Source organism: Budorcas taxicolor, unplaced genomic scaffold (assembly GCF_023091745.1).
Source record: "Budorcas taxicolor isolate Tak-1 unplaced genomic scaffold, Takin1.1 scaffold348, whole genome shotgun sequence".
In the NCBI taxonomy this organism is placed as follows: domain Eukaryota; kingdom Metazoa; phylum Chordata; class Mammalia; order Artiodactyla; family Bovidae; genus Budorcas; species Budorcas taxicolor.
In genome coordinates, this window is record NW_026292151.1 from 578 (window position 1) to 26,053 (window position 25,476).

Here is a 25,476-nt window from a genome sequence, read left to right on the forward strand (position 1 = left end):
ACGCAGGATCTGTCTAGATGATCTAAGGCTGCATACAGAGAGAAAAGTTCGTACACCTATGACGCAAAAGCGATATTAGATAAAAACAGTGGATGCACGTGTGCTCAGTAGCTTCAGCTGTGTCTGACTCTTTTACGACCCCATGGCTGTAGTCTGCCAGGCTCCAAAACAGGGCGGATAAAAGTAAAAGCACAACTAGGATACTTAAGAATCCCAGTGGAGAAAACACTTTAGTACCTTGGGCATGCCATCACTCTCTCCCATAAGATGGTCTATCAGTTGACTGGTCAGCAGTTCATCTTTGGCCTGACCAACCTGTTTAGGAAAAGAAAGAAACAGTAAGTTCAGCATGTTAAACCTAGGAAGGGAATGGAGGGGAAGGACAAAAAGTCGTCTGCTGAGGAGGCAGAATTTTAAAAGTGTAAAAAACACCTATAGTCAAGTGCCTGAACCATGATGTAAGCTCAGGGTCTCTGTTGTCATTCATTGGTGGGTGCATGCTAAGTTGCTTCAGTCGTGTCCAATTCTTTGCGACCCCACGGACTGCAGCCTGCCAGGCTTCTCTGTCCAAGGGATTCTCCAGGCAAGAATACTGGAGTGGGCTGCCGTGCCCTCCTTCCAGGGATCTTCCCAACCCAGGGATTGAACCCGCGTCTCATGTCTACCTACATTAACAGGCAGGTTCTTTACCACTAGCACCACCTGGGAAGCCTGTCATTCATTTGTAAAGTCTCCATGAATAAAAATCCATCCTTAGAAGCTCTAGCTTTTTTAAGTTGCTGTATCAAAATACTGTAGTATTATTTTTACACACAGAATGTACTCCTTGGATGTTTCAATAAACACTTTCTTAGGATGAGTGATTATGACACGGAAAGGATGCCATCTTGAGCACAGGAACTGGGCCATTCACAACAATGCACCCCTAAACGCTCACCTCCAGCAGCTCCCTGAAGACACATGCTCGCTCGTGGTTACTCGTAATCTACAGTAGAAATGAAAGTATGGCCAAGGGATCCCAGAAGTGGGCGGGCAGCTGGAAGTGTGGGGTGGAGTTCTGGAGAGGACCTGGCCTGGAGATCCAGATTTCAGAGTCTGCTCCATGAAGCTCAGAGTTAAATCACTGCTAGGTTGGGCAGTGATGGTCAAGAAAATCATTTACCAAATTGGAGAATGGAAATATATTAGTTTTAGTTAGTAGGAATAATTATTGACAAGATCTGGAGGCGTAAGAGTCTTGCGTCTATAAAAAAAAAGAGGTGAGCCAAGAGCCCGACTGGAGCTCAACCAAGGAGCAGGAAGGAGTCCTGCCCTCCTGTCACAGCAGTGATGTGGTGAGAAAAGCGACGGGAAAAGGAAGGAAACTCATTAGGGACAGAGCAACAAGAGGCCTAGCTCACCACAGCTCCGGCAAAGCGCAAGACGCTCAGAAGCTCTCTGTGTAGCAGAGGGAAACTGTGAGCACAGAAGGGGTCTTGGTGAGCCTTCGTGAACCTGTGGTGGGGGGTGGGGGCACAGGCTCTAGGGCTGCTGAATTTCCACACACTCCACTGCCCGTGGTCCTCACTGCAAGAAAGCTAAGCTTTGACCAATCTGCTGCCTCTGCTCTGCCCACGGCTGTAAGGAAGGATGGAAAGGTAGAGCTCATCAACTTCAAGGCTTTCGGGCATGGCTTTGGGTGAATAAACCTGTACAAAGAAATGGTTAAAGCAAAGGGCTTTGGAGTCAGTCTGCCTGAGGTCAAAAGGTCACCTGTGAGATCCAGAGCAGGTCACTCTTAGGACCTCAGAGGAGATATATATATATAATACCTAACTCACAGAATTGTTGTAAGGATTAAATATGTTCATACACAAGTAAGCAAGTGCCAGATAGTGTTGCCAGAGAGAGCAAACAGCAACAAAAAAATGTGATGCCTAGTTAAGCTTGAATTTCAGAGAGCTGAGCACATCCGAAACACTACTATAAGTGAGGAGAGAAGAGATGTAGCCGCTCAGAATCAAAATTAAAAGAAGCATGGCACCATAGTGCTGCGGATGCTCCCACTGAAGGGCGGGGGAGCCAGAGAAGAAGGCTGAGAAGGCCCACCTGAGGGGTAACTGGAGAGCCAAGCGAAGCAGTGTGCCAAGGGAGTAGAAAAGTTCAAGAAAGATACGGTGTAAGAGTATAAAATGCTACCATAGCACGGAGTAGGGTGCAGGCTGAGAAGAGACGTCTGTATTTAGCAAGAAAGAGATCAGTGGCGACCCTTCTGAGAAGGCTATGATTGGTGAAGGCGAAACCTGACTGCAAAGAGGGAAGCACACCCCCAACAAAGCTAACGGATGCCGTACAGTCCCATCTTTCCCATCTGTATTGTGGGTCCACGCTGGTAATGACTCCTAACCTGGGGTCCATGACAGCCCCCCTCCACCAACACAAACACCAAGAAGGTATTTCAGAACCCTGAGGGGTCGAGGGTGTGGGTGGGCGAACTATGAACATTTTAAAGATGTTCTCAAAGGATTAAGGGCTGTGCCTTCTGGTTGAGAATCAGCAGATACAAACACACAGGTTGTGGGAAAATGCACGTCATGAGTAAAGGTGATTCTTTTTTCAAGGGAGGGTTCTCAAGGTGGAAAGGAGAAGAGGGATGGGAAGGAAACTAACATCACCTACACAGTACTTTCAGAACTGGGGCCAATATGTGTTCATTCCAGTGAATATTCATTGAGTGTCCACAATGTGTTAAACACCACAAAGAGACGGGCCTTTGGCTTAGAGGGACTATTAATTTGAAGGGGGTTAACTGTAGCAGTGGGGTTCAAAGTATTCACAGGATTCCAAGGAGGCTTAATTTACATCCAGAGGACAGTTCAGGAGGCATGTGAAGTGCGTCCTGCCTGTTGGGTAGGAGGCAAGGTTGCAGGGAGGAGGGTGTCCCAGGTGTGGGTAACAGCAAGAGCACAGGAACAAAGGGATGGGAGCCCTCAACTACGCGGGGGAAAGTGGCCAGTTGGGCTGTAGCACAGAGCACCGACCTAGGACTGTGATCAGGCAGTCTGGTTGAGAAGGAGACTTGGGTTTTGGTCTTAGCTCTATCCCTCTGTCTTTAGGTTGGTTTTATCATCTTCTGGGACCTTGGTTTCCTTGTCAGTAAATGGAGATTAGGTTGGATCATTTCCAGGGATATCTAAGATTCTTTTTAGAGTCTGCAAGTCAGGAAGAGAGCCCTCAGCAGGAATCAAATAAGCAGGTCCCTTGATCTTAGGGTTCTCAGCCTCTAGGACTGAGTGAGAGATAAATGTCTGTTGTTTAAGCCGCTTGGTCTATGGTATTTTGTTACGGCAGCCTGAACTACGACTTGGGCCTGCTAATGTGATGATATAACAAGTACATGGCATTGGGACTTCCCTGGAGTCTTAACTCCAGGCTCTCAATACAGGGGGCCCAGGCTGGATTCCTGGTCAGAGAACTAGATCCCACACGCCACAACAAAGAGTTTGTGTGCCACAACTAAAAAAGATCCTGTGTGCTGCAACTAAGACCTGGTGCACCCAAATACATAAATAATTTTTTTTTAAAGAAGTCCATGGCATCATCTATGAAGCAGTGTTTCAAAAAAAAAAATCAAATCTATATCTAATGAAATACCTAGATTAAATACCTAGTTAGTTGGAGGTGCAGGAGGTAGAGAAACAAATTACACCACAAGGATGCAATCAGCTAAATCTAAATGTCAGGAATTCCTCAGCACAAATAACCCATTTTCTTAACAAACAAGTGACAAGGGGGTAAAGAGAGAGGGGAGGGGGAAAAAAGCAGAAGGGAGAAGAAAGAAGGGGGAAGGAAGAAGAGGAGGAAGAAAAGAGAAAAGGAGCCAGAAGGAGGGAGAAAGGGAGACGGGGGAAGAACAATCTTTTGATAGAAGAGATTTAAGGCCCATGTAAACTAACTGCAATGCAAAGACCTCGTTTGGATATGATGTGAAATAACCAACTGAAAGGCACTCATGCAACATTGGGGAAATTTGAACTCTAGCTACCTGTTTGAAAATATCAAGAGATTATTGTTGGAGAAACTGGAACTTTAATACATTGGTGCTGGGATGTAAAATGGCGTAGCTGCTTTGGGAAATAGTTGGCAGTTCCTCAAAATGTTAAATGTAGACTTAACGTATGGCCTAGCAATTCTACTATTAGGTATACTCCCAAGAGAAATGAAAACATGTGTCCACATAAAACCTTGTACACAAATGGTCACAGCAGCATTGTTCATAATAGACCCCAAGAGGAAGCAACCCAGCGTGTAACCACTGGTGAATAAAGACGAGGTATACAGCATTCAATGAGACATTATTCTGCCCTTAAGAGGGATAATATATCAATACGTGTTACAACAATGCTTCTATCTGATGAAAAGACTATCCAGAATATATAAGTATCCAGAATATATAATACAACTGTACAAACCAGTAAGAATGAGATGATACCATTAACAATTAGAAAAAAAGATCTGAATAGAACTTTTTAAGATAGGACATTCAAATAGTCAACAAACTTGAAAAAAATGCTCGATATGGTTATTCTTTAGAAAAGTGAAATTAAGACCATCATGAGATACCTCTACCTATCTATCAGCATAGTAGCAACGAAACAGATCAGTGCTGGTGAAGATGAAGAGCAACTACATTCTTTTACATCGTTGGTAGAGTGAAACTGGTACACCTAGTATGAAAAAAGTGTTTGGCAGTACCTACTATTGCTGACTGCCACCATGAAATTAAAAGACACTTGCTCCTTGGAAGAAAGGCTATGACAAACCTAGACAGTGTATTAAAAAGCAGAGCTATCACTTTGGCGACAAAGGTCTGTATAGTCAAAGCTCTGGTTTTTCCATTAGTCATGTACAGCTGTGAGAGTGGGACTATAAAGGATGAGTGCCAAAGAATTTGAACTGTGGTATTAGAAAAGACTCTTGTTAAGTCCCTTGGATAGCAAGGAGATCCAACCAGTCCATCCTAAAGAAAACCAGCCCTGAGTATTCATTGGAAGGACTGATGCTGACGCTCCAATACTCTGGCCACCTGATGTGAAGAGCTGTCTTACTAGAGAAGACCCTGATTCTGGAAAGGACTGAGGGCAGGAGAAGGGGGAAACAGAGGATGAGATGGTTGGATGGCATCACTGACTCAATGGACATAAGTTTGAGCAAACTCCAGGAGATAGTAAAGGACAGGGAAGCCTCGCGTGCTACAGTCCACGGGGTCACAAAGAGTCAGCCACAACAGGGCGACTGAACTACACAACTATTGCTGAAGATATATATATGTATTCTGTAAGCTAATAATTCTACTCCTGGATACATACCCAATAAAACTGAGTGCTTATATCCACACAAGGATATGAACAGCATTATGGCAACTTAATTCATAATATGTCCAAACTGAGACAACCTAAATGTCCATTAATAGAACAGTGGGTAAAGAAACTGTGATAGTCACATGGTGGAACACTACACAGCAATGAGTAGGAATGAACTACTGACACATGATAACACAGCTGCCTTTGCAGACTTACTATTGACTGAAAGAAACTGGATACGAAAGGAAACATATGGGCTCTGTAGTACAGAATCTGCCTGCCAGTGCAGGAGACATGGGTTTGATCTCCAGTCTGGAAAGAGCCCATCTGCAGTGGAGCAACTAAGCCCGTGCGCCACAACTATTGAGCCCGTGCTCTTCTAGAGCCCAGGAGCCGCAACCGCTGAAGCCTGCCTGCCCTAGAGACCGTGCTGTGCAACAAAGGAAGCCACTGCAATTGGAAGCCCGCGCGCCACAACTACTGAGCAGCTCCCACTCACGACAACTAGCAAAAGGCCCACGCAGTCTGAAGACACAGAGCAGCCAAAAAAAAAAGATTGTGTGTATGATTTTATTTACATGAAATTCATAAACATGTAAAACTATAACAACGGAAGTCTGAACTGTGGTTACCCTTGTTGGGAGGCAAGGACGTCCCTGGTGGCTCAGATGGTAAAGAATCTGCCTGCAATGTGGGAGACTCGGGTTTGATCCCTGGGTCTGGAAGATCCCATGGAGAAGGGAATGGCAACCCACTCCAGTGTTCTTGCCTGGAGAATCCCGTGGACAGAGGAGCCTGGCGGGCTCCATGGGGTCACAAAGAGTTGGACACAACTGATTGACTAATGTTTCTTTTCTCTCTTGTTGGGGAGCATGGATTGGGAGGCAGCATGAGTGGGCCTTCTGGGGAGCTTGAGCCAGGTGGGGGTTACACAGGTGTACATATCTGAAAAAACTAACTGAATTGTATATTTAAGATTTTGGCATTTTACTGGATGCAAATTACATCTAAAAGAAAATCCAAATGTTTTTATCTTTCAGAGATAATTTTTCTATTCACAAATGAAATGGTATTTGTGATTTTTGTGATATTTGTGATTTGCTTTAAAATAATACAGGGAAAGAGGGTGGGGGTAGGAATAAAATATGATGGGCCATGTGTTAGCTGTTGAAATGAGATGATGGGTACCTGGGAATTTGTTATACTGTTAGGCCTATTTTTGTAAATGTTTGGAAATTTCAAAAAGTTTTTATTTTTTTCCCCATATTTAACAAATTAACTTTAATAAATAGTCAGGGTAAGTTATTTATTTTGTGCATGAAGAGATGGAGATGGAGAGAATTTAATTAACCTCCTTAACTGCTCAAACTAAAAAGTAACAAATGGAACTAATATTTGCATTTTGACTTGAAATCTAGTGTTCTTTAAAAAGTTAGCATTCTTGAAAATTTCATTACAGAGTTTACTTACAGTTTCAATGGCCATTTCTATTGCTGCATTATCTTCTGAGCTTGGACATTTCAGGAAGTGTTTAAGTGCCTGAAAGGAGAATTGTATAACAATTAAAAAAATTTCAGACTGCTTTCACAATAGGAAACACAAAGCTTTCACACACACATAGAAATCGCAGTTTGCGAAAGTATCTTCATCTCAGCCAGGAGCTTGCACCATGTTGGGTCATGCAACACATACTTAAAAGGCTGGGTGTAGTTTAAAAAGTAGAAAGATCCAGTCTGAAGAATCTAGTTTTGATTTTGAATGAAATAAGAATGAAAAATGTGCCCTCTTCAGCTAGGAAGATGCAATTATTTTCCTTGATTCGTTCAACAAATCATTTACTGACAATCTGCTGCTCTGAATATGAGGCTGTGCTAGATGCTAAGGGAAATACCAGTTAAGGGGATTCTGCAGCTTGTCTTTTTGTATCATGTACAGTCTCACTGGGGGGATCTATGTGATGTGATGATAATACAGAGAGTCAATCTTTTTTTTAAGTTTTTTTTTTTTTTTTTTAAATGTGGACCACTTCTAAAGTCTTAGCTGAATTTGTTACAACACTGTTTCTGTTTCTCTTTTTTTTCCCAATGTTTTGGTTTTTGGCCACAAGGCATGGATCTTAGCTTCCTGATCAGGGATCCAACCCACACCCTCTGCAATGGAAGGTGAAGTCTTAACCACTGGATCACCAGGGAAATCCCCAAAACCAATTATTTTAAACCACAGTTGTCTAATTCCTAAACACCACCACAACTATGAAGACAATTATGGCTATAAAGGCTTCAGAGACAAATGGGCAGTATTTTCTTTCCGATTTATTTATACACAGTATGTCCTTGCTGGTTATCTATTTAAATTTTTTAAATACAGCAGTGTGTGCAAGTCAGTACTAAACTGACAAATGAACAGTATTGCCAGTTGGTTTTATGGCTGGTGTGAGGAAGACAGGACGTTCTTGAGGGTATCACAGAGGAAAAGGACTTGAAGATGAACAGGTCTGTGGTAGGTGGGGAAGAGGGCAGAGAGAAGCCCAGTGGAGAGCAAGGATGGGAAAGGCTAATGGGATCGTAGGACTCTTCACTGGAAAAAGCGAGATGCCACTCTGTGAGGTTCAGGCTGGTTGATCAGTCGTGGAAAATCCAGCGAAGGAATTTAGACTCAAGAACTAAAGGGCCAGCACAGCAAATTGGTGGCCTGAAGGCCAAGTTCACACACAGACATGTTTCTTTGGTCAGAGAGATGTTATACAAATATCCGGGCCTACATTTTAACACTGACCCAGACTTATGTTTATGAAAAATCCTATGATCTGAAACTAGTGGGCCCAAACTCCTGAATGGCAACACATTTTTGAGGGTGAGTAGCAGCCACTTCCTTCGTACGAGGTGCCATCCAGCAGTCCCAGGTCTTCACTCACTGAATGCAAGCCTTACTCCACAGCTTCACTTGTTTACGTCCCTTGCTTAAACACCGTAACTCTGCTTTAGGGGTCCTTTGGCAGTCAAAGTCAGTACCACTTGGGGAACAAAACGAAGAATGATTTATAGAGAGAGAGGGTAAAAACAAGGAAAACAGGAAACAATCTAAAGTGAGGTGACCCGGGTCTGGATTATGTGGATGGTGGTAAGAACAAAAAAGAGAGAGAGCTGTGAGAGAGGTTACGAAGGCAGCTGTGAAAGAGGTGACTGGGTGTGGGAGACAGTGGAAGATGTCAAGGTTGACTTTCAGATTTCAAAGCTGGGTGTCTAGGAGCATACTATATTTTAACACATTTCCCCTAACCATTCCTGTGGAGTCCAAAGTGTTTTCTTCACAAATACTCACTCGTGAATACTGGCCACACAGCAAGAAGAATTTTCCAGCCTGAAAATGTCTTTTTTCTCCTTCAAAATATAAGGCTATGCTTTGATAGTCCTCATTAGTGGTATCTTCAGAACCTACAACAGAAATCAGAAATTCATTGAGTAAAATATCTGAGCATAATCTGTTTACTTCTCATTGCTAATTCAAAAACAAGATCTAAAAACAGGTGATCTAAGAAGAGGCAATTAAAATCCCTTAACAGCAAATATTATTATCAGTGGCTTTTTCATCACAAAACACATTCACCATAACAACCTCACAGATCAACTGTTCCACCTTCTTTTCTCTCTAAACAACAATCAGGAGAGGAAGCTAGGAGGCTTTGTGAGGAGCTAGGTTATGGTTTGACATTACCCTTAGGGGCTTTTATCTTTCTTTAAAAGTTTCAATCTCACTGGCTAAAACAACAGGAACAATCCAGGATTTCCCTAGGGTTTCAAAACAACTGGGTCCATCTCCTTTCTCGGTTTCTCCGATGCATGGTTTAAACAATAGTCTGTGTGTATTTGTCAGACAGGGAAGATGATACTCAAGTGGATAATAGATGCTATTAAAGATAATTCCTGTTTTTCCTTTTTTACTGTTGTTCTTTTAGTTTGAGGCTTAAACATATTAAGCACAGAAGACCCCAAAGCTGCTGGAGTTCCAATTCATTGTTTACATTCATTTTACATTTACTCACGGGGGTTGGAGGCCCAATAGGGCACCAGAGTATGAACAGCCCTGTATCTCCAGACCAAGCTAGATTTAGAGTTTATAAAAGAAGAGAGTAAAGAAAGATGAAGGAAAGTGTGTGTTATGTTTGGGGACTGGAGGGCCTGTGTATTTCTGTGTATGTATCAGATAAGCCACATCCTTATGAAATTAGAGAAACTTAAATGCTTTAGTGCAATGATGACTTGTAATGTTAGCATAGAAATGTCATCGGCCATGTTAAACATTAATAATTATAATGTGACTTTCATCTGTACTTTTTTTCTTTAACTCTTCATATTTCCAATTATCTGAATGACTTCTGAAGATATTACAAGATGCTTTTACCTATTATTTCCCTTACAGACTGAAACAAAAATTTTCTTATGAATCCTACCATCATTTCTTATGGTCACTTTCTGAATTTTAAAACATGAAATAACATAAAAGGACAAATATTATAATTCCACTTATATAAGGTGCCATGAATAGTCAAATTCATAGAGACTGAGAGCAGAACAGCGTTGCCAGGCTGGGCGCTGAGGGGAATGGGAGCCACTGTTTAATGGGTAGAGTTTAGGATGGTGAAAACGTTCTGGAGACAGATGTGGTGATGGTTGTACAACAGTGTAAACGTACTTCACACAACCAAACTGTGCACTTAAAAATTATTAAAATGGCAAATTTATGTTTTGTATATTTTACCACAGTAAAAACAAGAGAGAAAAATCACACCACAAATAATGTTATATATGGCCCATGAAGTGAAAAACCTGAGTTATTTCAGTAAGTTTTAAGAATAATTACAAACAGGGGAAGATAACCTATAAGCTGGTATTCTCAGACTATAAAATTTTCTTTCGGACTTTCAAAATTTTTAAAAACCACATCCTATATTCTTAATTTACAACTCAATTTTTAAATTTTATGAACACAATTACTTTTTCAAAAGTCACTCTGCATTTCCTATTACTTTTGTTTTGGAACCTTCCTTTACCACTGGTTGATCGGCAGGAGAATTTGGGAAACCTGGCCTCCCATGGAAGTTACCTGAAACACCGTAATTTTTCAAAGTGGTCTTACAATTCCGTCTCACCTTGAAGGTGACAGTAGGGATCTTGAAAGCTAACACGTAACATACAGTTGTATGTGTGTCTGTACACAATGGAATGGTGTGTGTGCATGTGCGTGCGGACGTAGCCAATCTGATTATTAGACCAGATAAAATCTTTAAGAGAAATTGGGGAAAACAATGATATTTACCAATAATGTCTGCATAGATTTCCATTTTGTTGTGTTGCTGAGCCAGTGTGAAAGCTTCGTTATTACATTTGGATATAACAAGAAATTGGATGGCAGATCCGTAGTCACCAAGCTGTAGAAAAAATCTAAAGCAAAGAGTACTTTAATTAGCTTGACTCATTTAAAAGAAGTCTGTCATTCACAAAATAAAATCTTTTTCAAGCCAGAGAAACCATTCCAAAGTAAAAACATAGCGGGTAAACTGTAGTTCTATACCATATGTTTATGTTCGGTAAACATACTCTCGTATGTTGACCATAACAAACAGCCTTTGAATTTAAACACCTAGAAGATATAATTTTGAAAAGAAAGAATAAATATTCCATTTGAAATGATTTTTTTTGACAAGGGGAAGTGGGGGCTGTCTTTAAAGGCTGGTTTTTGGAAGTCCAAAAATAACGCATTACATTACCTGGCTACCATCTTGGCTCCTTCCAGGGACTGGGTCTCTCTGACAATACTGACAGCCTTTTCTGGATTGTTGAGGTGGTCCAGGTAGATGCGGATCACACTGTTCCACTGTTTTGCGTTCTCATAAGCCACAACAGCTTCTTTGTATCTATAAGAGATATTTAGTTCAAACAAACTTTCTCAACCCTGTCATATTTGGGAGAAAAATGTCAATAAATGCTTGGGACATTGTGTTTTTTTTTTTTTTTTAAATTGATGGTGGCTGCTCACTTTTCTTGTACTTCTTTGTTTTTTATCAGAAAGAATACCATGAACCATTTCATTAAAATATGCTGTTTTTAGAGGTTTGATAAACTAACAGTAAAATACCAATAATGAACTGTTTTCTCATCTTAATCACATATATACAATTTTTTATATTTTACTGTTTTGTTAAACTGGAAAGATTATAACAGTAATACAGGCTTATTTTAGCAAACAGAAAATCAGGAATTTTTCACAATTACAGATACAATTTAACAGTAACCTATAAAATCATTGTGTATTGACCTCTAGATGGAGCTCAAGACTTCTGTTCAGTCTCCATGAGCTCTCTAGCTCTTTCCATTTTAACAAGACATTTAGTGTGTATCTCTTAAGGTTACTTTTCTAAAAGTAGAAGGAAGTAACCTTTAAAAATCTCTTAATACATATTGCTAAATAACCTTCTAAAGACTTTAGAAATTTACAGTCCTATTAGTCATGCATAACAAGTGCTTTTTGACAATATGGTTATTAGTTTAAAATAAATCTTTTCCCAAGATAAGTTAAAATGATATGCTGTTGCTTTAATTTAATTACCATTAGTGAGATGGAACTTTTTTGTTTGTATAAAATATAATTTCATAACTGTATTTCCTCCTCTGGCACTCCTTCTTGTCTTAGCCCATTTCCTCCCAGTGCATTTGAGTTTCCTATATTAAGTTCCAGAAAATCTTTGTCTATTTAAAGTACCAACAATCTGTTGTTATACTGTAATCCTGTTTTTCAGCTTAAACAGAGCAGCCATGAAATTCATGTTTCTTCACTTTTCTTTGCCTCTGTAAGTTATCCTCCTTAGTAAAATGACTCTTGTCTAATTTCATTTTCATGCCATAATTATATCAAAATTTCAACTTCTAGTATTTAACCTTCAAATAAAAATGAGATTGTAGTCCACATACAAATACATAAAGGACTGGATGAACTATATAAAGTATGGGGAAAACTTAATAGCCTGGCACTTCAAGCCAGGTGAGGGTAAAGATGTTTTCTGTTTTTGCCTTTCTTAAAGGTTGCAGATATCAACGAATACTTTATAAAACATCCTTTTAGATTTGTGTAAAATTGAGACATTGCACAAACCTTCCATCTGCTTCTTTAGCTTTGGCATACTGCAAGTGAATCTTTGGAGAAGAAACATGAGGCAGAAGCTCACCAACTTTTGCCCTAGAAACGTAGGTCGAGGAGAATAATGTCAGCACTGCATTTGCTCAAAAAGTAGCTTCCTACAATCAGATGTTAATTTTTTGGATTCAAGAAACAGTTATCATGATCTTAAAAAAATCTTGGCCCCTACAGTGAAAAGATTTAATTGCTTTTTCTCGGGCTGCTGACCCCGCCAGCCCACCCTCTGTGGGAAAATGAAGGCTAGTTCATTGACTCTTTGTGGATAATAGGGGTTTTTCATTCTAGTAATTTATCTGATCAGGTTATTTCCCCATATTAAACCAAGAAAATGTGCTGTTCTTTGGAAAAAGAACTATTAAGATGAACTAATCTATAAAGAAAAACAGGCGATGGAGGGAAGGCCCAGACAGAGGCAATAGCTGCGCAGTTGGGAGGATGAGCAAGAAAACCAGAGGGGAGGCCGTCGACACACACTCATTTCCACACCTGCTCAGAACACACTTTACAGCAGATTCTTACCAGTTCTTACAGCGGATGTACACAGATGCTGCTTTGTCATAGTAGAGACCTTTTTCATACAGTTGAGCTGCTTCTGAAAATTGCTAAAATAGTATGAGATTATCAAATACTAGTTTAATTGTGTATGAGACCTCATAAATATGTATTCCCAGGAAACGCTACCTTCATGTTCTCCAGGATGGCTCCACAGTCTCTCTTAAGGACCCTGCTGGGGTGCTTGAGGGCTTGGTTGACCCCTCGGCGGATGTCTCCCATTCTTATGGACATCTGGGCCACGCCAGCCAGGCACACCTCATCGTGTTCCTGAAATTAGAAGGCAAATAACTAACAAATCACACCCTAGCTTAAAATGATGTATTTTATTTTTGTTTATTTCTTAAAAGCTTTTTATTTTGTATTGGGATACAGCCGATTAACAATGTTGTGATACCTTCAGGTGAACAGCAAAGAGACTCAGCCATACACATACGTGTATCCATTCTCCCCAAAAGTCCCCTCCCATCCAGGCTGCCACATAACATTGAGCAGAGTTCCACATGCTATACAGGAGATTCCCGCTGCTTATCCATTTTAAGTATAGCAGTGTGTACATGTCTGTCCCAAACTCCCTAACTATCCTGTCCCCCGAGTCTTTCCCCGGGCAACCATAAGTTCATTCTCTGTGAGTCTCTTTCTGTCTTCTAAGTAAGTTCATTTGTAAAGATGATATATTTTAGCCAAACAATTTAAATCTAAAATGAGCCTAAAGGTTATGGCTTACTTTCAATAGTCTTTGCTGGCAAATCTAAAGATTCTGAAATAATACTGAATCTTTTTTTTAAAAAAAATCATCTGTTACAAAGTCATATTCTCTGCTTTAGAAGTCTAGATCTTTTCTGCTCAAGGCCAAATTTTTACTGCACCTTTGTCATAATACCTTGCATATCTTTGTAGTCTTCTTGGTATAAAATTTTATGTGAGAGGAAATACACTGGGTACATAGCTATGCTACGAATAAAATTGAGAGAAAAAACATTTATCAAATTAAAGATTTCTCTACTAGGCATGATGAAACATAAAACCTTTACTTATTTGTGACAGAGGATCTGAGTTTTATGTTTTATTTAATTTTAAATAACTTAAATGGCCCCATGTGGCTAGTGGTGACTGTATTTAATAATACAGTTAAGAATGAACTAAAATAGATGCAGTCAAACAAAGAAATTGTCAAAACTCCAAGAGATAAATGAGCACAGGATTTAATTAGGCAATTCATATTAATTTAAAAAACATACAATTGGCCAATAAATAAATAAAACACACTTGGCTTCACTAATAATCAAACACACAAAAAATAAAATTAAATACAAATGCTGATCAAACTGGTAGAGATTGGTAGTGTAGAGAATATGGGGGAAATGGACACTTTCATGCACAGCTGGATGAATTACCACAAGTTCTTTTGAAGAGCAATCTCGCAGTTTAAAGAATTGAAAGCACACATTTTATGATGTAGAAATCCCACTTGTAAGAATATAACCTGCAGAAATACTATCTTAAGTAGCTAAGATACATATATTAATACTAGGCAGAATATTCACCACAGTGTATTTGATAGAAACAAACCCCCAAATAATTATAATTATTGATAAAGGACAGAAATGGTATGGACCTAACAGAAGCAGAAGATATTAAGAAGAAGTGGCAAGAATACACAGAAGAACTATATAAAAAAGATCTTTACGACCCAGATAATCATGATGGTGTGATCACTCATCTAGAGCCAGACATCCTGGAATGTGAAGTCAAGTGGGCCTTAGAAAACATCACTACAAACAAAGCTAGTGGAGGTGATGGAATTCCAGTTGAGCTATTTCAAATCCTGAAAGATGATGCTGTGAAAGTGCTGCACTCAATATGCCAGCAAATTTGGAAAACTCAGCAGTGGCCACAGGACTGGAAAAGGTCAGTTTTCATTCCAGTCCCAAAGAAAGGCAATGCCAAAGAATGCTCAAACTATCGCACAATTGCACTCATCTCACACGCTAGTAAAGTAATGCTCAAAATTCTCCAAGCCAGGCTTCAGCAATACGTGAACCGTGAACTTCCAGATGTTCAAGCTGGTTTTAGAAAAGGCAGAGGAACCAGAGATCAAATTGCCAACATCCGCTGGATCATGGAAAAAGCAAGAGAGTTCCAGAAAAACATCTATTTCTGCCTTATTGACTATGCCAAAGCCTTTGACTGTGTGGATCACAATAAACTGTGGAAAATTCTGAAAGAGATGGGAATACCAGAGCACCTGACCTCCCTCTTGAGAAACCTATATGCAGGTCAGGAAGCAACAGTTAGAACTGGACATGGAACAACAGACTGGTTCCAAATAGGAAAAGGAGTACGTCAAGGCTGTATATTGTCACCCTGCTTATTTAACTTATATGCAGAGTACATCATGAGAAATACTGGGCTGGAAGAAGCACAAGCTGGAATCAAGATTGCCAGGAGAAATATCAATAACTTCAGATATGCAGATGACACTACCCTTATGGCAGAAAGTGAAGAGGAACTAAAGAGCCTCTTGATGAAAGCGAAAGAGGAGAGTGAAAAAGTTGGCTTAAAGCTCAACATTCAGAAAATGAAGATCATGGCATCTGGTCCCATCACTTCATGGGAAATAGATGGGGAAACAGTAGAAATGGTGTCAGACTTTATTTCTTTGGGCTCCAAAATCACTGCAGATGGTGATTGCAGCCATGAAATTAAAAGATGTTTACTCCTTGGAAGAAAAGTTATGACCAACCTAGAGAGCATATTGAAAAGCAGAGACATTACTTTGCCAACAAAGGTCCGTCTAGTCAAGGCTATGGTTTTTCCAGTGGTCATGTATGGATGTGAGAGTTGGACTGTGAAGAAAGCTGAGCGCCGAAGAATTGATGCTTTTGAACTGTGGTGTTGGAGAAGACTCTTGAGAGTCTCTTGGACTGCAAGGAGAGCCAACTAGTCCATTCTGAAGATCAACCCTGGGATTTCTTTGGAGGGAATGATGCTGAAGCTGAAATTCCAGTACTTTGGCCACCTCATGCGAAGAGCTGACTCACTGGAAAAGACTCTGATGCTGGGAAGGACTGGGGGTAGGAGAAGGGGACTACAGAGGATGAGATGGCTGGATGGCATAACTGACTCGATGGACGTTTAGTCTGAGTGAATTCCGGGAGTTGGTGATGGACAGGGAGGACTGGCGTGCTGAGATTCATGGAGTCGCAAAGAGTCGGACATGACTGAGCTGAACTGAACTGATAGTTATTTGAATTCAACAAGGGAGTGGATGAAAAAAACCATGATACATGCAAACAATGAAAGTTAAGAAGCTCTTAAGAAATTAAATCATTCATATGTATTGAGTTGGAAACACCATAAGGCAAAATGCTGTTTTTCTTTTACAGAACAGATTCTCAGTTGATCTTTGCTGAGAGAATGGAAGTGAATGGTTTTATTTTTAGTAAAAATCCCTATTGTATACATATCTATATGCTTAGAAGAGATTCTGGATGGAAATATATAAGATCATGACCGGCAGTCATCATTAAGGATTGGGTTTTGAGGAGAGAATGTTGAACTCTCACTTTGTAAGGTTAACAGACTTTGGTGATTTTTCAAATTGACTATAATGACATTGTTATCACTTTTGTGATAAAAGGCTAGATATAAAACCGAAAATAAAAAGATTTTCAATCTTGACATCACCTAACAAAAGTATAAATTTTTATCGCCAAATTTATCTTGTTGAGTTAAATTCTGAGATGGTCTGGGACAAGAGAATGGACTGGAATGGTGGGTAAAGTATATGCTTACCAGGTTAATCATACAAGATATAGCATGAGTGATAAAATGGCAGAAAAACCTTTATGGACTGGGAATTCACTTTCAAAGCAGTTACTGAAACGTTTTAAGAGTGAAACGAAAAGCCTTATGAAACTAACAGCTAGCCTGGAAGTGGAAAGGGATACAAATTTTACTCCCAATCTCAACAAAAAGCTCATATTTAGGGTGCAATGGAAAACAAAGCTTTTTCAGACAGATAAAAATATTATCAATGTCAGTTTTTAAGAGGTCAAAGTGTTTTAAAATGATTTAACAATGTCCTTGCAAAGTTGTTAATAAACTGAAAAAAAAAAGGCTCACCTGCTTCATACTAAATAAATACAATGCAAATAAGATTATTTCTTACAGGAAACTAACAACAAACTCGAAGATAACTATGCGTATCTTATCTTTATTCAAGGTTACCTTATTATCACCTGTTATTCCTTTCTCATAATGAGCCAAAGCATTTACATAATCACCTCTGGAAAAAAAAGAGTTAATTTTAATTCACATTTAAGTATCCTGTTTACATATACAAGATTTAAAACATAATCTGTCACTGAGTTGCTTAAGCACATGAAAGATGTGATACACAATGTTTATGCATGCATTCTTTGAAATGCAGGCCATTATTTTGCTACTTTTTTTTTTTTACTTTATTTTACAATACTGTATTGGTTTTGCCATACATTGACATGAATCCACCACGGGTGTACATACGTTCCCAAACATGAACCCCCTCCCACCTCCCTCCCCATAACATCTCTCTGGGTCATCCCCGTGCACCAGCCCCAAGCATCCTGTATCCTGCATTGCACAAAGACTGGCAATTCGTTTCTTACATGATAGTATACATGTTTCAATGCCATTCTCCCCAATCATCCCACCCTCTCCCTCTCCCTCAGAGTCTAAAAGTCCACTCTACACATCTGTGTCTCTTTTACTGTCTCGCATACAGGGTCATCATTGCCATCTTTCTAAATTCCATATATATATGTGTTAGTATACTGTATTGGTGTTTTTCTTTCTGGCTTACTTCACTCTGTATAATAGGCTCCAGTTTCATCCATCTCATTAGAACTGATTCAAATGTATTCTTTTTAATGGCTGAGTAATACTCCATTGTGTATATGTACCACAGCTTTCTTATCCATTCATCTGCTGATGGACATCTAGGTTGTTTCCATGTCCTGGCTATTATAAAGAGTGCTGCAATGAATATTGGGGTACATGTGTCTCTTTCAATTCTAGTTTCCTTGGTGTGTATGCCCAGCAGTGGGATTGCTGGGTCATAAGGCAGTTCTATTTGCAATTTTTTAAGGAATCTCCACACTGTTCTCCATAGTGGCTGTACTAGTTTGCATTCCCACCAACAGTGTAGGAGGGTTCCCTTTTCTCCACACCCTCTCCAGCATTTATTGCTTGCAGACTTTTGGATTGCAGACATTCTGACTGGTGTGAAGTGGTACCTCATTGTGGTTTTGATTTGCATTTCTTTAATAATGAGTGATGTTCAGCATCTTTTCATGTGTTTGTTAGCCATCCGTATGTCTTCTTTGGAGAAATGTCTATTCAGTTCTTTGGCCCATTTTTTGATTGGGTCGTTTATTTTTCTGGAATTGAGCTGCATAAGTTGCTTGTATATTTTTGAGATTAAAGATCTAAATGTAAGACCAGAAACTATAAAACTCCTAGAGGAGAACATAGGCAAAACACTCTCCAACATAAATCACAGCAGGATCCTCTATGATCCACCCCCCAGAATTCTGGAAATAAAAGCAAAAATAAACAAATGGGATCTAATTAAAATTAAAAGCTTCTGCACAACAAAGGAAACTATAAGCAAGGTGAAAAGACAGCCTTCTGAATGGGAGAAAATAATAGTAAATGAAGCAACTGACAACTAATCTCAAAAATATACAACAACTTATTTTGCTACTTTAAAAGTAAGTATTAAGCTAGATTATGCTAAGAGTGTAAGGTACTAACTTTGTACTATGCTAGGCATTTTGGGGAGCTACATTAAAGTTTTGGGGTCACTTTTGTTTAATTATCTCCTTTGGGGTTCTAAGGAACTTCCTTAGTAACTCAGTTGGTAAAGAATCTGCCTGCAATGCAGAAGACCCGTGTTCAATCCCTGGGTAGGGGAAGATGCCCTGGAAAAGGGAACGGCAACCCACTCCAGTACTCTTGCTTGGAGAATTTCATGGACAGAGGATGTGGTGGACTACAGTCCATGGGACTGCAAAGAGTTGGACACAACTGTGTGACAAACTTTCCTTTCCTCCTTTCCTTTGGGGTTCTAAAGACAATCATGAGACCATAAAAAGCAATGTTTGTTCTTTTTTTTCCACAAATACCCAGTATTTATAAGTGCAATATGTATTGAGAGAATCTGTGTAGAAATTAAGGAAAATACTGGGGATGACAGTATTAAGGGCCCTGATTCTTATTCTGATAAAAAGTATCATATTGTTTGTTTAGTCACTAAGACGTGTCCGACTCTGCAACCCCATGGACTGTAGCCTGCCAGGCTCCTCTGTCCATGGGATTTGCCAGGCAGGAATACTGAAGTGGGTTGCCATTCTCTTCTCCAGGGGATCTTTCTGACCCAAGGATTGAACTCTTGTCTCCTGTCTCCTGCACTGGCAGGCAGATTCTTTACTACTGAGACAGCAGGGAATATAAATGATACCACTCCCTCTTCCCATGATGGATGCTAATATGGATCTGCATATCTAGAAGCCATATTTATTACCTCAGTTCATTCTTACTGCTTGCAACAGAATGGATCAGTGATTGCTTAGTATCCATCTGGAGATCCATTGTCCTTTAAGAAACCATCTCCTCCAGAATAAATTAATCAGCTCTGAAAAATCAGCTTAGACCAGTCAACCTCCCTCAGCTTCACTCAATTTCCTCATCTGTTGGTTACAAGGAATTTGCTGGACAGCCCAGAGCTTCACAGTCAGCAGTGTTCCTACGTGGGAGTTTCTAATGCTGCTGTGCTATGCTTAGTTTGTCCGACTCTTTGCAACCCTATGAACTGTAGCCCGCCAGGCCCCTCTGTCCATGGGGATTCTCCAGGCAAGAATACTGGAGTGGGTTGCCATGTACTCTCCAGGGGATCTTCCCAACCCAGTGATTGAACCCAGGTCTCCCGCACTGCAGGCGGATTCTTTACCATCTGAGCCACCAGGGAAGCCCCAAATACTGAAGTGGGTAGCCTATCCCTTCTCCAGGAGATCTTCCCGATCCAGGAATCCAACCAGGGTCTCCTGCATTGCAGGTGGATTCTTTACCAGCTGAACTACCCAGGAAGCCCAGGAATTTCCAATATTTGGACCCAATTACATCAGCACAGATAGAGATGTCTCTTGATGGTTCCTCCTTCAGGAACCTGAGGTTTCCCTTGAGCAAGCCCAATTAAGAGATGCTAGAGGAGATGAGCCCTGGGATTTCTTTGGAAGGAATGATGCTGAAGCTGAAACTCCAGTACTTTGGCCACCTCATGTGAAGAGTTGACTCACTGGAAGACTCTGATGCTGAGAGGGATTGAGGGCAGGAGGAAAAGGGGGCGACAGAGGATGAGATGGCTGGATGGCATCACGGACTCGATGGACATGAGTCTGAGTGAACTCCGGGAGATGGTGATGGACAGGGAGGCCTGGCGAGCTGCGATTCATGGGGTCGCAAAGAGTCGGACATGACTGAGCGACCGAACTGAACTGAAACTGAGACTTGGGAACCCTTACTTTTTTTTAATGGTATTTTAGTTCATGTTATTTATTTTGGAACTCTCATGTGGCCCTAGCTCATGATTCTAATGTCAGACTGGAGAGCTAATCCTTCACACAGATGTCAGATAGGTCCTTCTTTGATCTAATCAATGTCTTGGATGTGGAATGAAAAAGACTGTTGGAACTGAGCAGAGGCCCAGGGCCTTAGAATCAAACTCAGCAGCTGGTGGGACTCCTCTGGTGGTCCAGTGGCTAAGACATCACACTCTCAATGCAAGGGTCCTGGGTGCAATCCCTCCCTGGTCAGGAAACTAGATCCCACATGCCATAACTAAGAGGTCACATGCCACAAATAAGACCTGGTGCAGCCAAACAAATAAATATTTTTTAAAAATCAGCACCTGGTAGCCACTGGGGTACTGGATAGTGATGACCTATACCTAATTAGTTATGATTATCACAAGAGTAAGTCTCCTGATTTGGGTGTTGGGGTGCATACCTAGATCAGGACCCAGGGGTCAGTATAGAAACAGTGAAAACTATGGAAACTGGTGACTTCACAGTCACATGTTGAGCAAAAATGGTTAAAGAAGTATCAATAACATCAGACTTTCAACTGGCTCAGCTCACCTGACTATGATGAGACAGTTTTTGAGGGTTTGCTACAAAGACTTTGATTCTCCCGAAAGGAGGAACAAGGGAAGTTTTCTGGATAGTTCCAGAGCTTCCTCAAGTGCTTGTGCTCTGACAGGGGAGGGTGGGTCATCTCCCAGTGCAGTGACCCTCTTCTCTTTACTCTCAGCCCCAGTCATTCACACGACAGAGATGCAGGGCCAGGGCACTGGGCCTCCTCTCTTGAGTTATGCACTAAGATTCCTGTTTATTCTTTTCAACATATTGGATTAACTCTAAGGGGCAGATTAAGATTGACTATGAAGAAATAAAATCTCCAAAAAGCTTTTATTTGCAAAATGGGAACTTTTAAATAAGGTATCCTGGTTAGAAATGAAAGAGTACTTTTTGATGGAGTAATTTCTACAACTATTATCTGTCAATATTCTCAATGACTATAAAGTCTATATGAAAATAAAATGGAACTACATAAAAATGATTTTTAATGTTAGAACCATATTTTCTTTGTTCAAGAAGCAGTGTTTTTCCCATTTTATAATTTTTGAAAATGGAATATATCCTATAATAAATTGTCCAGTTATGATGTAGTTGTCATTGCAACTACATATACTTGCAAACTTGTATCTGTCAATAAATGATTCAGTTCTTGTCTCTGCAGGCATCTGCGTTAGTGACATTAACCACAGCTGAATGCGAGTCTAAAATTGGATCCTGAAATCCCTCTAAAATTACGCTTTTAGGCAGGACTGAAGTAAAAAGTATAGTCTGTCAATTAAGACTACTGACAGTTAACACTGTCTAGCAATTAAGACGGAGAAGGCAATGGCAACCCACTCCAGTACTCATGCCTGGAAAATTCCATGGACGGAGGAGCCTGGTAGGCTGCAGTCCATGAGGTCGCTAAGAGTCGGACACAACTGAGTGACTACACTTTCGTTTTCCACTTTCATGCACTGGAGAAGGAAATGGCAACCCACTCCAGTATTCTTGCCTGGAGAATCCCAGGGACAGGGGAGGCTGGTGGGCTGTAGTCTATAGGGTCGCACAGAGTCGGACACAACTGAAGCAACTTAGCAGCAGCAGCAATTAAGAACACTAGAAATTTCTAAATCTCTCAGAACAGATTATGGTATTTTCAAAGGCAGGCGAGATCTGTGAAGCATATTCATCATGCATCAGCAGGGCTTATTACTCAAGCACTGCAGCTTCACCTTGAAAAGCTTCTGGCTTGATTTGCAACATGAACTGATGAATTTTTATCCGTGTGCAATTCAATCTTAAAAAGCAGAAGTACAAGTTGAAGCAAATAGAGTTGTAGAATAAAGCCTGTATCTTTCACCAGGCCTTGAATTCACACTGCAAATCCTCAAAGTGTTCAAAGAGGTCAAGGTCATGATAGTAAATTAAGAAAAGCAGAGTCACCTTGACACTATGTGTAACTGTTGTTGGCCAAATGTGTTTCAAAACAATATTTCTCAATTCAAAACAATTCTAAATATGGAAAAGACTTAGACCCAAACTGAGATTTTGATGCTGAAAGGGAGTGGATAGATACATGGATAAGACATCATTAGTTAGAATAAAACATTTTTGGATGTATAATTAATATGGTTTTTTTCTACCTAAGAAGCCACTATTAAATCCATGGATTTAATTATTAAATCAATGGCCTTATAATGAATAGCAGTTTAGAACTGAAGATATTCAGTAATTAGATACTGACTGAAACATATAAAGATGAGGACTTACGTGAATTCAAGCTGAATAGCATATTCTTTTGATATAAACGGTATTTGGTCTGGGGCTAAACGTTTTGCCAGTTGTAGAGCACTGTCCCAGTGCTGCAAATCCCTTCTCATCTATTAGAAAGAGAAAGATATTAATTTCAAATAGCAAATTATTCTGCACATTACCATATAGTGCTGGTTTTAATAAAAGTGATTACATTCCCTGGTGGCTCAATGGACCACTGCCAATGCAGGGGACATGGGTTTGGTCCAGGAAGATTCTAAGTGGTGTGCCACAACTACTGAGCCTGTGCCTTCCAGGGCCCATGGCTATTACAATGGTTCATGGCCCTCCAAAACTCAATCCTAAACAAAATCTTATTCTCTTTAGTATTTAATTTGTCTCAATAGGAAAAGGGCTTCCCTGGTGGCTCAGAGGTTAAAGTGTCTACCTCCAATGAGGGAGACTCGGGTTTGATTCCTGGGTCGGGAAGATCCCCTGGAGAAGGAAATGGTAACCCACTCCAGTATTCTTGCCTGGAGAATCCCATGGATGGAGAAGCCTGGTAGGCTACAGTCCATGGGGTCGCAAAGAGTCAGACATGACTGAGTGACTTCACTTTCACTAGGAAAAAATTAAATTGAATTAAAATTAATTCAATCAACTAAATTAAAATTAGTATTTCTTCTCAGAGGGGAGATGATAAAGAAAAAGTTGAGAAATACTTTACTATAGGAATCAATCTTATTTTCTGAGAAAATCTGAACCTGTATCATGAGATGAATAGTAGCAAACATAAATAAAATGTGAACATGTCTCTCTCTCTGACTCCTGAGGTCTTTTATCTGTGTCTGGGGCACAATTTCACAATTCCAAAATTGTATGTAATTATTTTATACTGTTAGGTTAATCATGTTCCCATTATGGCTTAAAATTGTAATTATCGTTCATTTTTTGTCTGGCTATTGATTGCAAAAACTGAGAAACATCTTTTCACTATTGTGATTATGTAACTATTACTCACTTAATACCATTGTATTATGATTGGTCAACAGAAAAATTATAGAATTCTGTATCACCAAAACTACCATTTAATAGAAAAACCTGTAATCACTTTTTAAAATTCATATGCATATCAGAATTATCTTGGAATTTTTTTGAAAAATACAAATACAAATGCCCAGGGATTGCTTTTTTTTTTTTTGCTAGAGCTCCAGTTTCTAATGAACAGCCGTTATGGGAGAATGCCACTGAAACATGTATAATATCATATGTGAAACGAATTGCCAGTCCAGGTTTGATGCATGATACAGGGTGCTTGGGGCTGGTGCACTGGGATGACCCAGAGGGATGGGATGGGGAGGGAGGTGGGAGGGGGGTTCAGGATGGGGAACACATATACACTCATGGCGGATTCAAGTCAATGTATGGCAAAACCAATATAATATTGTAAAGCGAAATAAAGTAATTAATTAAAAATAAATAAAAATAAAAATAAAAACACCTGGACTATATGAGGATCTTTCATTTTTATCTATTTTGTTTCATTATTTCTATTTCATATTCAGTGCTCCCATTTCATTTTGTTTTCCAATTTTCCATCTTTTCTTTTTTTGGATGTTCTTTCTCAAGTCTTTATCAAAAATAGTAGAAAAGCTTTTGTAAACATATATGTATGTTTAAAAACTTATGAATTTTTGCCTAACTAAAAAATTAATGACATTTTGATTCCACTTGTTTTTCTTAGTATGAATAGAATGCTAGATTTCCAAATTAAAAAAAACAGATATGCAACAAGCAACAAAGGTTTACCGTACAGCACAGGGAACAGAATGACGTAATAACCTACACTGGAAAATAATTTCAGAAGTAATGTGTATATGTATAACTGAATCACAGGCACAAAAAAGAATTCTACTTTTTGAAATTCAGTTTTTCTAAATGTCCTATGGACATCTAATAACATATGAGATACAAAATTTTAAATTTATTTGTGTAGGATATGATTAGGACTTCCCAGGTACCACTAGTAGTAAAGAACCCACCTGCCAATGCAGGAGATATAAGAGATGTGGGTTCGACCCCTGGGTCTGGAAGATCCCCTGCAGGAGGGCATAACAACCCACTCCAGTATTCTTGCCTGGAGAATCCCATGGACAGAGGAGCCTGGTGGGTGCAGTCCAGTGGGTCACAAAGGGATGGACATGACTGCAGTGACTTAGCATACAAGCACACAGGATATGATTAACATAAATTAATTAAATATAAATCTATTATATTTAAATTATTAATGACATCATTCAAGATGCTCCTATTCTTTCTGCACTTGGTAAAATGGTCTCAGAAATGTTAATATGTCTCACTATATATTATATATTGCTTCTTTTCCCTTTTATTTCTTCTGATTTTTACTTTATGTCTTTTGTTTCTTTGTTGTTAAGTGTCTAATGGTTTATGATATCTTCTTTGTGAATTGT

At 39.7% G+C, this 25,476-nt stretch overlaps 1 protein-coding gene across 1 annotated transcript in view; it reads right to left on the reverse strand.

Annotated features, from left to right (window-relative positions):
• Nucleotides 1-237: 237 nt before the first annotated feature.
• LOC128071319 (WD repeat-containing protein 19-like) overlaps nucleotides 238-25,476 on the reverse strand; it is a gene marked incomplete at both ends in the record, with an annotated part of 122,456 nt that continues 97,217 nt past the window's right edge. Inside the window, 10 exons of the mRNA XM_052664204.1 lie at nucleotides 238-315; nucleotides 6,813-6,881; nucleotides 8,664-8,776; nucleotides 10,659-10,783; nucleotides 11,110-11,256; nucleotides 12,492-12,575; nucleotides 13,056-13,138; nucleotides 13,218-13,358; nucleotides 17,322-17,379; nucleotides 23,021-23,130. Coding sequence (XP_052520164.1) covers nucleotides 238-315; nucleotides 6,813-6,881; nucleotides 8,664-8,776; nucleotides 10,659-10,783; nucleotides 11,110-11,256; nucleotides 12,492-12,575; nucleotides 13,056-13,138; nucleotides 13,218-13,358; nucleotides 17,322-17,379; nucleotides 23,021-23,130 — 1,008 coding nt within the window. The remainder of the gene's footprint in view (nucleotides 316-6,812; nucleotides 6,882-8,663; nucleotides 8,777-10,658; nucleotides 10,784-11,109; nucleotides 11,257-12,491; nucleotides 12,576-13,055; nucleotides 13,139-13,217; nucleotides 13,359-17,321; nucleotides 17,380-23,020; nucleotides 23,131-25,476) is intronic.